Below are 13,818 nucleotides of genomic sequence, written 5' to 3' on the forward strand. Positions count from 1 at the left end.
TACAACTGCGACCTGGTCAAGAGAAAGCCAAGCAGTTTGACACATACAACAACACAGAGTTACACATGGAGTAAAACAAACATACAGTCAATAATACAGTAGAAACAAAGTCTATATACATTGTGTGCAAATGAGGTAAGATAAGGGAAGTAAAGGCAATAAATATGCCATGGTGGCGAAGTAAATACAATATAGCAATTAAACACTGGAGTGATAGATGTGCAGAAGATGAATGTGCAAGTAGAGATACTGGGGTGCAAAGGGGCAAGATAAATAAATACAGTATGAGGATAAGGTAGTTGGATGGGCTATTTACAGATGGGCTATGTACAGGTGCAGTGATCTGTGAACTGGTGCTTAAAGTTAGTGAGGGAGATAATGAGTCTCCAGCTTCAGTGATTTTTGCAGTTCGTTCCAGTCGTTGGCAGCAGAGAACTGGAAGGAAAGGCAGGGCTTTACCTAGCAAAGACTTGTATATGACCTGGAGCCAGTGGGTTTGGCCACGAGTATGACGCGAGGGCCAGCCAACGACAGCATACAGGTCGCAGTGGTGGGTAGTACTGTATATAGGGCTTTGGTGACAAAACGGATGGCACTGTGATAGACTGCATCCAATTTGTTGAGTAGAGTGTTGGAGGCTATTTTTTTAATGACATCGCCGAAGTCAAGGATCGGTAGGATGGTCAGTTTTACGAGGGTATGTTTGGCAGCATGAGTGAAGGATGCTTTGTTGCGAATAGGCCGATTCTAGATTTAATTTTGGATTGGAGATGCTTAATGTGAGTCTGGAAGGAGAGTTTACAGTCTAACCAGACACCTAGGTACAGTTGAAGTCATACGTTTACATACACTTAGGTTGGACCTCAGAAAAACATTTGTAGACCTCCACAAGTCTGGTTCATCCTTGGGAGCAATTTCCAAATGCCTGAAGGTACCACGTTCATCTGTACAAACAACAGTATGCAAGTATAAATAGCATGGGACCACGCAGCCGCCATACCGCACAGGAAGGAGACGCGTTCTGTCTCCTAGAGATTAATGTATTTTGGTGCGAAAAGTGCAAATCAATCCCAGAACAACAGCAAAGGACCTTGTGAAGATGCTGGAGGAAATAGGTACAAAAGTATCAAAATCCACAGTAAAACGAGTCCTATATCGACTTAACCTGAAAGGCCGCTCAGCAAGGAAGAAGCCACTGCTCCAAAACAGCCATAAAAAAGCCAAACTACGGTTCGCAACTGCACATGGGAAAAAAAATGTGTACTTTTTTGAGAAATGTCCTCTGGTCTGATGAAAGAAAAATAGGACTGTTTGGCCATAATGACCATCGTTATGTTGTGAGGAAAAAGGGGGAGGCTTGCAAGCCCAAGAACACCATCTCAACCGTAAAGCACAGGGGTGGTAGCATCATGTTGTGGGAGTGCTTTCCTGCAGGAGGGACTGGTGCACTTCACAAAATAGATGGCATCATTAGCAAGGAAAATTATGTGGATATACTGAAGCAACATCTCAAGACCACAGTCAGGAAGTTAAAGCTTGGTCGCAAATGGGTCTTCCAAATGGACAATGACCCCAAGCATACTTCCAAAGTTGTGGCAAAATGGTTTAAGGACAACAAAGTCAAGGTGTTTGAGTGGCCATCACAAAGCCCTGACCTCAATCCTATAGAACATTTGTGGGCAGAACTGAAAAGGCATGTGTGAGCAAGGAGGCCTACAAACTTGACTCAGTTACACCAGCTCCTTCAGGAGGAATGGGCCACAATTCACCCAACTTATTCTGGGAAGCTTCTGGAAGGCTACCAGAAACGTTTGACCCAAGTTAAACAGTTTAAATGCAACGCTACCAAATACTAATTTAATGTATTTTAACTTCATACTCACTGGGAATGTGATGAAATAAATAAAAGCTGAAATATATCTTCTCTCTACTATTATTCTAACATTTCACATTCTTGAAATGAAGTGTTGATCCTAACTGACCTAAAACAGTGAATTTATACTAGGATTAAATGACAGGAATTGTGAAAAACTGAGTTTAAATGTATCTGGCTAAGGTGTATGTAAACTTCCAACTTCAACTGTATTTGTAGTTGTCTTCATACTCTGAGTCAGAACCGAGTAGTGATGCTGGACGGGCGGGCAGGTGCAGGCAGCGATCGGTTGAAGAGCTTGCATTTAGTTTTACTTGCATTTAAGAGCAGTTGGAGGCCACGGAAGGAGAGTTGTATTTCATTGAAGCTCGTCTGGAGGTTAGTTAACACTTTGTGTCCAAAGATCCAATCCAAAATCTAATTCTGAATGTTAATTGGTTAAAACCGCATTCCAGCTGGCGTCTTTTCCACAAGTTACCACCTGCTAAATCTATGATGTTAATGTCTATTTACTCTGTTTCATCTGACTGCGCAATCCACTGTGTTGTCAAGTTATGAACTTGATCTCCACTACAGAAAGCACCTAGACATTGTCTCACATTTCTTTTGGACTAACATTTAGTTTTCAACATCGGAGATTTGTATAAACCTTGCTGTCTGTCTCCGACATTTGCAACATTGTTTAAATATTCAAATTCAATCTCCAGCTGTGCCATAGTAATGAACATGCAGCGGTTGGGACGAAGCAGGCAGTGCTTCTCAGCCAGTCGAAATCATGATTCAGCTGGCATAATTTTCTAGGATATATAGGAACATGTCAATTCGAATAAAAAAAAGTTAAAACGAAGTACAGCTAGTTTGCAGTCTTTCCTGCATCCGTTTGAAGTGATTGTGTTAGCTTTGTTGTTGGCTAGCTCCTATAAAGAAGTGTCCTGACGAGTGAGCACATTTTCTATGCCATGCGAAATCTCGCCTCATTAGCTCATTGTTATGGATGTTTCCAAATAAACTCAGCAAAAAAATAAACGTCCTCTCACTGTCAACATCCTTTACTTTCAACAAACTTAACATGTGTAAATCTTTGTATGAACATAAGATTCAACAACTGAGACATAAACTGAACAAGTTCCACAGGCATGTGACTAACAGAAATTAAATAATGTGTCCCTGAACAAAGGGAGGGTCAAAATCAAAAGTAACAGTCAGTATCTGGTGTGGCCACCAGCTGCATTAAGTACTGCAGTGCATCTCCTCCTCATGGACTGCACCAGATTTGCCACGTCTTGCTATGAGATGTTACCCCACTCTTCCACCAAGGCACCTGCAAGTCCCTGGACATTTCTGGTGGGAACGTGCCCTAGCCCTCACCCTCACCCAGACCTGCTCAATGGTATTGAGATCCGGGCTCTTCGCTGGCCATGGCAGAACACTGACATTCCTGTTTTGCAGGAAATCACGCACAGAACGAGCAGTATGGCTGGTGGCATTGTCATGCTGGAGGGTCATGTTAGGATGAGCCTGCAGGAAGGATACCAAATGAGGGATGAGGATGTCTTTCCTGTAACGCACAACGTTGAGATTGCCTGCAGTCCAATGATGCTGTGACACACCGCCCCAGACCATGATGGACCCTCTACCTCCAAATCGATCCCGCTCCAGAGTACAGGCCTCGGTGTAACGCTCATTCCTTCAACGATAAACGCGAATCCGACCCTCACCCCTGGGGAGACAAAACTGTGACTCGTCAGTGAAGAGAACTTTTTGCCAGTCCTGTCTGGTCCAGCGACGGTGGGTTTGTGCCCATAGGCGACGTTGTTGCCAGTGATTTCTGGTGAAATCAACAGGCCTACAAGCCCTCAGTCCAGCCTCTCTCAGCCTATTGCGGACAGTCTGAGCACAGATGGAGGGATTGTGCGTCCCTGGTGTAACTCGGGCAGTTGTTGTTGCCATCCTGTACCTGTCCATCAGATGTGATGTTCGGATGTACCGATCCTGTGCAGGTGTTGCTACATGTGGTCTGCCACTACGAGGGCGATCAGCTGTCCGTCCAGTCTCCCTGTGGCTCTGTCTGAGGCGTCTCACAATACGGACATTGCAATTTATTGCCGTGGCCTCATCTGCAGTCCTCATGCCTCCTTGCAGCATGCCTAAGGCACGTTCACACAGATGAGCAGGGACCCTGGGCATCTTTCTTTTGGTGTTTTTCAGAGTCAGTAGAAAGGCCTCTTTAGTGTCCTAAGTTTTCATAACTGTGACCTTAATTGCCTACCGTCTGTAAGCTGTTAGTGTCTTAACGACAATTCCACAGGTGCATGTTCATTAATTGTTTATGGTTCATTGAACAAACATGGGAAACAGTGTTTAAACCCTTTACAATGAAGATCTGTGAAGTTATTTGGATTTTTACGAATTGTCTTTGAAAGACAGGGCCCTGAAAAAGGGATGTTTATTTTTTGGCTGAGTTTACATGTACCTAGAAAACACCATAAACAAATGCAAATGCAGCTACTGTTGTTATTTTGGCTGCACTGTTTGGTGTGAGTGTAAAAGCCATAGTTAGCTAGCTAGCAAGCAAGGGATAAGTACGTTGCCAGCCAGTATGGCAATGCAACATTTAGAAGGAATGACTGGGTCTGATCCATAGATACAGAACAAAGACTGAATGACTGGGTAGCGTCTCTAGCAACCTAAACGATAGAACGAACCAGCAGCCGGCTTGGGTAGCCCTAGATTTGTGTCAGGACTATATCTTGTGGAAGGATGAAATGGTATGAATAAATTCATCAACTTCGTCTCGGGCCTACCAACACTCGTGCCAATATATCCTTTAAACACTGGGTTCTCGGGCATTATCACTTAATTGGCCAACCCTTGCATATCATTTTCATATTGTTATTTGAAGCGCCAAATAGTGTTATTTGACGTGTATCTTTTTTGACGCGCAAAGACCCAAATGGCGTTCCATAGTATGTCAGGGAACAATTGTTCTTGTAAAAACATTAGGATTAGTTTTGACCATTTTGATTGACTTTACTTCATTTCACCATGCCAACCAGATACTTTTATGGGTAGGTAAAGTGAACATTTCTGGAAATGTGTCTTCAGCTGATGTTATGTTATATCCCTCTGCTGATGGCATGACAACCTGGTTGTAAAACAGAACATTTGAGAATTATTTCCATCTAAAGATAGTATCTGACTTGCAAATGATTTTGGTTGGGCCTAATATTATGATGATACTGTTTTGACAACCTGTAAGCACCTATAATAGTCAGTGGTGGAAAAAGTACCCAATTGTCATACTAGAGTAAAAGTAAAGATGCCTTCATAGAAAGTTACTCAAGTAAAAGGTGAGTCACCCAGTAAAATATTACTTCAGTAAAAGTCAAAGTATTTGGTTTTAAATATACTTATGTATCCAAAGTAAATGTAATTGCAAAAAATATACTTATGTATCAAAAGTACAATTACAGTGCCTTGCGAAAGTATTCGGCCCCCTTGAACTTTGCGACCTTTTGCCACATTTCAGGCTTCAAACAAAGATATAAAACTGTATTTTTTTGTGAAGAATCAACAACAAGTGGGACACAATCATGAAGTGGAACGACATTTATTGGATATTTCAAACTTTTTTAACAAATCAAAAACTGAAAAATTGGGCGTGCAAAATTATTCAGCCCCCTTAAGTTAATACTTTGTTTGCTGCGATTACAGCTGTAAGTCGCTTGGGGTATGTCTCTGTCAGTTTTGCACATCGAGAGACTGACATTTTTTCCCATTCCTCCTTGCAAAACAGCTCGAGCTCAGTGAGGTTGGATGGAGAGCATTTGTGAACAGCAGTTTTCAGTTCTTTCCACAGATTCTCGATTGGATTCAGGTCTGGACTTTGACTTGGCCATTCTAACACCTGGATATGTTTATTTTTGAACCATTCCATTGTAGATTTTGCTTTATGTTTTGGATCATTGTCTTGTTGGAAGACAAATCTCTGTCCCAGTCTCAGGTCTTTTGCAGACTCCATAAGGTTTTCTTACAGAATGGTCCTGTATTTGGCTCCATCCATCTTCCCATCAATTTTAACCATCTTCCCTGTCCCTGCTGAAGAAAAGCAGGCCCAAACCATGATGCTGCCACCACCATGTTTGACAGTGGGGATGGTGTGTTCAGGGTGATGAGCTGTGTTGCTTTTACGCCAAACATAGCGTTTTGCATTGTTACCAAAAAGTTCGATTTTGGTTTCATCTGACCAGAGCACCTTCTTCCACATGTTTGGTGTGTCTCCCAGGTGGCTTGTGGCAAACTTTAAACAACACTTTTTATGGATATCTTTATGAAATGTATTTTTTCTTGCCACTCTTCCATAAAGGCCAGATTTGTGCAATATTCGACTGATTGTTGTTTTCCTCTCCATTTTCCTGTCCTGTTAAGCATTCAAAATGTAACAAGTACTTTTGAGTGTCAGGGAAAATTAATGGAGTAAAAAGTATATTATTATCTTTAGGAATGTAATGGAGTAAAAGTAAAAGTTGTAAAAATAAATGTAATAGTAAAGTACAGAAACCCCCAAAAAGGACTTAAGTAGCACTTGAAAGTGTATTTACTTCAGTACTTTACACCACTAATAGTTTCCCACTGGCCCAGTTTCTCTATAGTGATAGGTGTACAGTATGAGGGGAGATGCTGCAGGTAGCTTGCATACCTTACAAGCCTCTGATAATAGTTCAGCTAATCCTCAGGCACGTGTGGGCAGAGGAGATATGGAGAGAGGCGGTGTGTGTGTTTGTGTGTCAAGGCAAAAGAATGCCTCTTCTAAGAACTAGAGGAACAAAATGAGAACAGGAATGGCATGCAGGCTTAACTCCGTCCGCCTGACTCGTGCTGGAGCCAGGTAGAACACACACACTTCCCCAATTATGATATAAATCAACTGTAATATATGTTTATAAACACACATGTAGAGATGTAGGATCTTAATTTGATCAGGAAAAATAGACGAGCTTCATGATTTACATAAATGCACTGAAAACCCACACTAACACTATATTAACAGTATTGCACTTCTCATGTACCCTACTTTTGGCCAGCTAATAGCCTAACCACTGATCAAGCAACATTATGGACTAAATGTTCAAATCCTGTTACAGCGGGAATATTTTGCTACGACCATACAGTTCCAATTAAGATCCTACATTAAGATCCTACATTTTGCTGCGGAGACAGAATCAATAGATAATTTATTCTGGTATTGCCCCGATGTAGCTTGTTTCTGGTCACAGGTTCAGGAATGGTTACAAAATCCCAACATTCACTTAAAATGAACCTTTCAATTTTATTTATTTAACCTTTATTTATACAGGTTTTTCTCATTGAGAGAACGTATTTTTTTCAAGAGAGACCTGATCCTATAGCAGCAGGGGGAACAATGTTTCAGACAGAACAACTTACATACACTAACACAACATTATACAAAACTATAAACAAACAACAAACCAACACTACAAATACCAGTGTTGGGCGATTTGGAAAGCCATAGTCAGTCAATAAATAACTTTTTTTGTAATATCTCACAATCTGTTGAAAATTTACGATTTTAAAGGTTAAAAAATGTTGTAAAACATCACCGTACAATTGAAAAATATATGGCACATGGAAACCAAATGAGGGTTGTCTATGGTGATAGGTGGGATGGGCTGAGAGTGACTGAGGGGCGGGATTAAAGAGCTGAGGTCTATGGTGATAGGTGGGATGGGCTGAGAGTGACTGAGGGGCGGGATTAAAGAGCTGAGGTCTATGGTGATAGGTGGGATGGGCTGAGAGTGACTGAGGGGCAGGATTAAAGAGCTGAGGTCTATGGTGATAGGTGGGATGGGCTGAGAGTGACTGAGGGGCGGGATTAAAGAGCTTATGTTTGGTCATGTATTTCTGTTAAGTGACTGCTTTATATAAAAGTACCATGAATATAAAATGTACGTTTATAAATGTAGCAAAAAATCTGTAAAAAAACTCAAATATTTGTCCTCCGAAGAGGGGGGGCGGTGGATTGGTTAACAAAAATAATTAAAAAAGATCCTACATCTGAACAGTACATACACACACAACAGAAGGTGCATGAGGAGGTAATTGTGTGTAAGGTCAAGGGTAATTTTGATCTAGGATAGGCAATAGGTCTTTCTATTGTCAGTGCCACTAGGGCGCGTGTGTTAATATTCACTCAATATCGCAATGACGATCCTGGTCCTCAGGCTACAGTCTGGCACCCCTGGGCCCTCACCCTTCTGATGGCCTGTCCTGATACATGAGTGTTTGTTGGATGCTGTTCTTGGCCCTCTTCTCTATCCTCTGGCTTGCGTTGGCCAAACCTGACCGCACGTCTATTTCTGGCCCTTTGAAAATAACTGAATGGAGTGTTGTGATGGATTGTTGTGTTCTACCACAAGGTTAACGCAGGGACAGCACAGTCACCGGGATGGAATTTGTAACGTGTGTGTGTGTCTGTGTTACTTTATCACAGACTAATTAGCCCATTACATTATCATTATGTGTGCTTCTTGACTCCACGTAATAGCAGACAGCAGTCTGGCCTGGGGTCTACAGTACAATATGTTCCTGATGTTATCTCATGACATTAAGTATCCATTCAGTATATCGTGTCACTTCAGTCACAGCTGTCAAACTATTTTATAGAAATATTCAAATTAGATTTCTTTGTTCAATAGCTAACCTAAAATGCTTCTCTCTCCCTCTTTCTCTCTCCTCTCCTCTCTCTCTCTGTCTCTCTGTGTCTGTAGCTGGCTGACTTTGGCCTGTCCAACCGCTTTAAGAAGGACAATTTGCTCCAGACGTACTGTGGGAGTCCTCTCTACGCCTCCCCAGAGATAGTCAAGGGACTGCCCTATCATGGCCCAGAGGTGAGAGGACAACACACACACACACACACACACACACACACACACACACACACACACACACACACACACACACACACACACACACACACACACACACACACACACACACACAACACACACACACACACACACGCACACACACACACACACACACACACACACACACACACACACACACACACACACACACACACACACACACACACTTACACCGTTTCCCTGTGTTTCTCCTGGGTCTGTGTCAGGTGGACTGCTGGGCTATGGGAGTCTTGCTGTATGCGCTGGTGTACGGTAGTATGCCGTTTGACGGGGCCAGCTACAGAGCGCTCACAGAGCAGATCAGCCAGGGACGCTACCGCAGACCAAACCCTCCCTCAGGTAAGCCTACACATCACCTGCAGTCTCACAAGGAACTGTAAACCTGTTAGTCCATGACTGTCCTGTAAACCGTCGTATTGTACTGAGCCCTGCCTGTGTCTGTCCCCTCCACACAGACGCCTGTGCCCTGATTGACTGGCTGCTGACGGTGCGTGTAGAGGAGAGGGCCACGGTGGAGGACATAGCTAACCACTGGTGGGTCAACTGGGGCTATGAGGACAGTGTATGTGACTGCCCCTCATCCCCCCACCAGGACTGCCCCTCCCCGCTGCTCGCCCGCTACATCGACTGGCAGAACCGGGTTGCCACGGCAACCAGTTGCCCGAGCTCTGACCCTTCCGCTCACCCTCACCCGTTCTACTTCAGCTTCCCCCTGAAGGTTGATCGCGGGGGAGGGGGGAGGTCGAGGGGGGAGAGGTCAAGTTTAAGGAAGTCACATAAGGTGAACACTATTCCCCAGAATGCACTGGGAGCATGTAGTCCAGTTTGTACGACAACTGCCATCAACACCACCACCACCACTGCCGCCTCCATTTCCTCTTCCTCCATAGGCCAGGTCGAGAGGAAGAAACCAAAGGGGATTCTGAAACCCCAGCGGAGCTTTGATTCAACCTTCCTGCCCCCTCCTAGAGTGATGGGGGAGAACTCCTCCGCCAAGCCCTGCAACCTGCCTCCCCAGCCCCACAGAGCTCACACACACACTCACTCACACAGTGATGGTCTGTCCACAAGCCTGCCTGCCCCCTCTATGTTCTCCCATTCCTCCTCCAAGATGCCCAAGAAGGGGATCCTAAAGAACCTGTATGGTGGTGAGTCAGGGTACTGCTCATCCCCAGAGAGAGGTATGTCTGGAGCGGGCACAGGAGTAGGAGGTAGAGGGGTAGATGGAGATATGTGCTGCTCTTACGATCCCTGCTCTCCCAGCTCAGAGCACAGTCCAACGATGCGGACGGAAGCAGTGAGAAGGAGGAAAGGCATTCTAAAGCGCAACGGCAAGTTCTCACACAGCCTGGACCTCCCTGATGCCCTTCATCCCTCCTTATCCTCAGCTCTGGCCCATTTCCCTGAGGCACTGCACCAGCTCCATCAGGCCTCTGGGGGCAGCAGACCCCCCAGCGTGGTGAGTGAGGACAGCCTCCTCTCCTCCGATTCTTTTGACCTGCTGGACCTCAGCGCCCAATCACGCCGCAGGATCTTCTCCCGGGGCACCCAATGCAGTGCTTGCAGCTCAGAAGAGGAACTCGAGGACCCGGTAGCAAGGGCGGCAGACGGGATTGGATTAGGAAGAGGGCGGGGCAGAGAGGAGGAAGATGAGATGTCATTGGAGGAGAGACAGGAGATGCTAAGATAAGATAAAGGTTGCGTTCCCCTGCTCAACCAATGGTTGCGTGCCACATCATCGACTGTCCCGTCGGGTACCAGATTGCTATAACATATGATGTGGGTAGCTGATACATAAAATACCTATCCAGGTGTTGTAAGATCTGGCATGCGTCATTAACGCCTGGGTAGAACAATGTGCCCACAATATGATAAACCCAAGAGATGACTGGACTCTTGTAATATCAGTTACTGGTGCTGTCTGATAGGCCCACATTACTGACAGACTTTGTTTTTGCTAACCAAATGACAAATAAGAATAAAGAATTCAGCGGAAGCACCTAGTCATACAACCTGCAGTGATCGTATGTTGAAGGAAAGTCATCAAGAAATTGTTCATTTCATCAAGATCAGTTACTGATTGGAATGGATTGAGACTGCTGTCCTAGTGATGGGATAAAACACCTTTGGACTCTTTAACTGTGTGAATGAAGCCATCGCTGACTTTAAGGACTCCTATGTGAACTAACAAAACGCTGTACAGGAGACCACATGGCATTCCCAATCTGGCCCTCATACCATCATGGCCATCTAATCATCCCCTACTTCCAGTTGGATCATTCATCCCCCCTCCTCTCCCCTGTAACTATTCCCCAGGTCGTTGTTGTAAATGAGAATGTGTTTTCAGTCAACTTACCTGGTAAGATAAGGGTAAAAAATAAATTGTCTATGGAATCCTGTGGACACGAAGCTAATGTGCAATGTTAAGACATAGTTCAAATTGTTCCTTTAATTCAAACATGCTGTTTGTAGCATCAGACTTGAGTTGTTTGATTCCTGCAAGGGCCAAATATACTGTATAATATACCCATTTGATGTGTTCATTCTAAGTCACTTTGGTTAAAACAATGATCTAAATGTCTGTACAGTGTATGTCTTTGACTGGGGTGAAACCAAATGGTGCCACAAGACATGTAATATTACTCTTATTTCATCTGATTTCACCGACAGCATGAGCCTTCAGATATATATATATATATATCTCTGAGGTCACAAGAGGCTGACTGATGGCATTTTACCATGGAATGTGATCTTATGATCAAACAGACTGGAAGATTGAATGAGACTTTGAGGATTTTAAATCTGGGATCTGTGTGCTGGAAAAGTGTAAGGGTATGTGATTACATTTGACTGGGAGGCAAGGAGGTAGTTACATAAAGTATTATTGCTTTGGTTTTTGGATTGGTTCAACCGTTTTGGTACTGTGAAAGAACAAATAAAAGGAATTATGAAAATGAATACTTTTTTTCTGGAAATAGGCCTAATGTTTTCTGCTGTCTCACTTCCTTCAGAATGAGCAATGACCAAAAAGCACATTCATTTATCATAAATTGCAGGAATTGTTTGAGGTATTAATAACTTGACTGATTTGTGTCCCTGGCACTTTCACAGATGTCTGGAGGTCTAGAAATAAGATGCTGAGAAAACATTGTGAGCCAATGGAGATGACAGATTAAACAAGCTGGATACAAAAATAGGAGCTTTTTAAAATACAATCATGATAGTGATTATAAAACGCCTGTCTAATACCGAACAGAACATCCATTTTTAGACACTTCTCTGTTCTCTGCAGTGGAGAGGCCTTTTCCCTGGGTTGATCATAAGTAGGGGAACATCAGGAAGAACAGAGCGTTGTGTTTATAATGTGCCACTAGTGGTTGTTTTTGATCGATAGCAGAAACCCCATTCTGTCCCTCTACACAAAGACATATTTACTCCAAAGTCCATTTCCATGTTCTGTTCATTTGCTATGATTAGAAACCATCTGAAGTAGTGCACTCTACTGACTGGAGTCACAAACACAAAATGACTGATGCCTTGCCTCTCTGTTGCAAATGCTGTCCATACCACAATGGAGCGAATCTAGGTCATAGTCCAGCCAAACCCTCACCATGTCACCTCATGCCATCAAAACGACTGACCCAAAGGCAGCCATTTTAATCTCAGGTTGACTCTAGTGTTTTTGTTATCCACATCAGAAAAGGATGGCGTTACTTAAATGGCTAATCCTATTCTTTTCAGGGAGACTTGATGATGTCATGGCTCAGGCAAAACTAAACTAACATTTACCCAAGAATGGGGGTAAGAATAACAAACAGCTAAGCAACACAGAACATCTGAATAATGGATTGTATGCAGCGAGAGTAATTTGTCCCTCTCTTTAGTATCATCGTCAAGAATCTTTTCCATTAACTTTGGAGCCGTGTGTTTATCTACTTGATACGTACAGTGCCTTGCAAAAGTATTCACCCCCTTGGTGTTTTTCCTCTTTTGTTGCACTACAACCTGTAATTTAAACTGATTTTTATTTGGATTTAATGTAATGGATATACACAAAATAGTGTATGAAAAAAATTACTTTTTTAAAAAAATTGTAAAAAAAAAAAAACTTGAAAAGTGGTGTGTGCATATGTATTCACCCCCTTTGCTATGAAGCCCCTAAATAAGATCTGGTGTAACCAATTACCTTCAGAAGTCACATAATTATTTAAATAATGTCCACCTGTGTGCAATCTCAGTATCACATGATCTGTCTAATGATCTCAGTGTATATATACATCCACAGAAATACATCCACAGGTACACCTCAAATTGACTCAAATTATGTCAATTAGCTTATCAGAAGCTTCTATAGACATGAGATAATTTTCTGGAATTTTCCAAGCTGTTTAATGGCACAGTCATCTTACTGTATGTAAACTTCTGACCCACTGGAATTGTGATACGGTGAATTATAAGTGAAATAATCTGTCTGTAAACAATTGTTGGAAAAATTATTTGTGTCATGCACAAAGTAGATGCCCTAACCGACTTGCCAAAACTATAGTTTAACAAGAAATGTGTGGAGTAGTTGAAAAACGGGTTTTAATGACTCCAACCTAAGTGTATGTAAACTTCTGACTTCAACTGTATATATATATATATATATATATATATCGTCCAATGAAATGCTTACTTGCAAGTTCCGTCCTGACAATGCAACAACAATAAGAAATAATCAAATATAAGAACAAGAACAAAGTAAATGGCAGTAGAATAGAATAAACATTTTATCATAAGTATAATACAGGAAGGTACAGTTTATAATCTAATTGTTACACATATTAGGAAAGGGGGGGATGGGGTCAGGTCTTTAAATTGAGCAGTATAACAAGAGTCTGGTAGGAGCAATTGTGATGTGTGTAAAGCATGCATGTGTGTGTGTGTGGGGGGGGGTGAATCAGAGGTGGTGATCAGTCCAGTTCAAGTGTTCAGCAGTCTAACGTCTTGTAGATAGAA

General features: G+C 42.8%; 1 protein-coding gene across 1 annotated transcript in view; it reads left to right on the forward strand.

Annotated features, from left to right (window-relative positions):
• LOC118371139 (NUAK family SNF1-like kinase 1) overlaps nt 1–12,824 on the forward strand; it is an 85,445-nt gene extending 72,621 nt beyond the window's left edge. The window contains exons 5-7 of the mRNA XM_035756474.2: nt 8,662–8,781; nt 9,027–9,159; nt 9,276–12,824. Of these exons, the coding sequence (XP_035612367.1) occupies nt 8,662–8,781; nt 9,027–9,159; nt 9,276–10,510 (1,488 nt within the window). The 3' untranslated portion in view covers nt 10,511–12,824. The remainder of the gene's footprint in view (nt 1–8,661; nt 8,782–9,026; nt 9,160–9,275) is intronic.
• Nucleotides 12,825–13,818: the final 994 nt, after the last annotated feature.

This window comes from Oncorhynchus keta, chromosome 27 (assembly GCF_023373465.1).
Source record: "Oncorhynchus keta strain PuntledgeMale-10-30-2019 chromosome 27, Oket_V2, whole genome shotgun sequence".
In the NCBI taxonomy this organism is placed as follows: domain Eukaryota; kingdom Metazoa; phylum Chordata; class Actinopteri; order Salmoniformes; family Salmonidae; genus Oncorhynchus; species Oncorhynchus keta.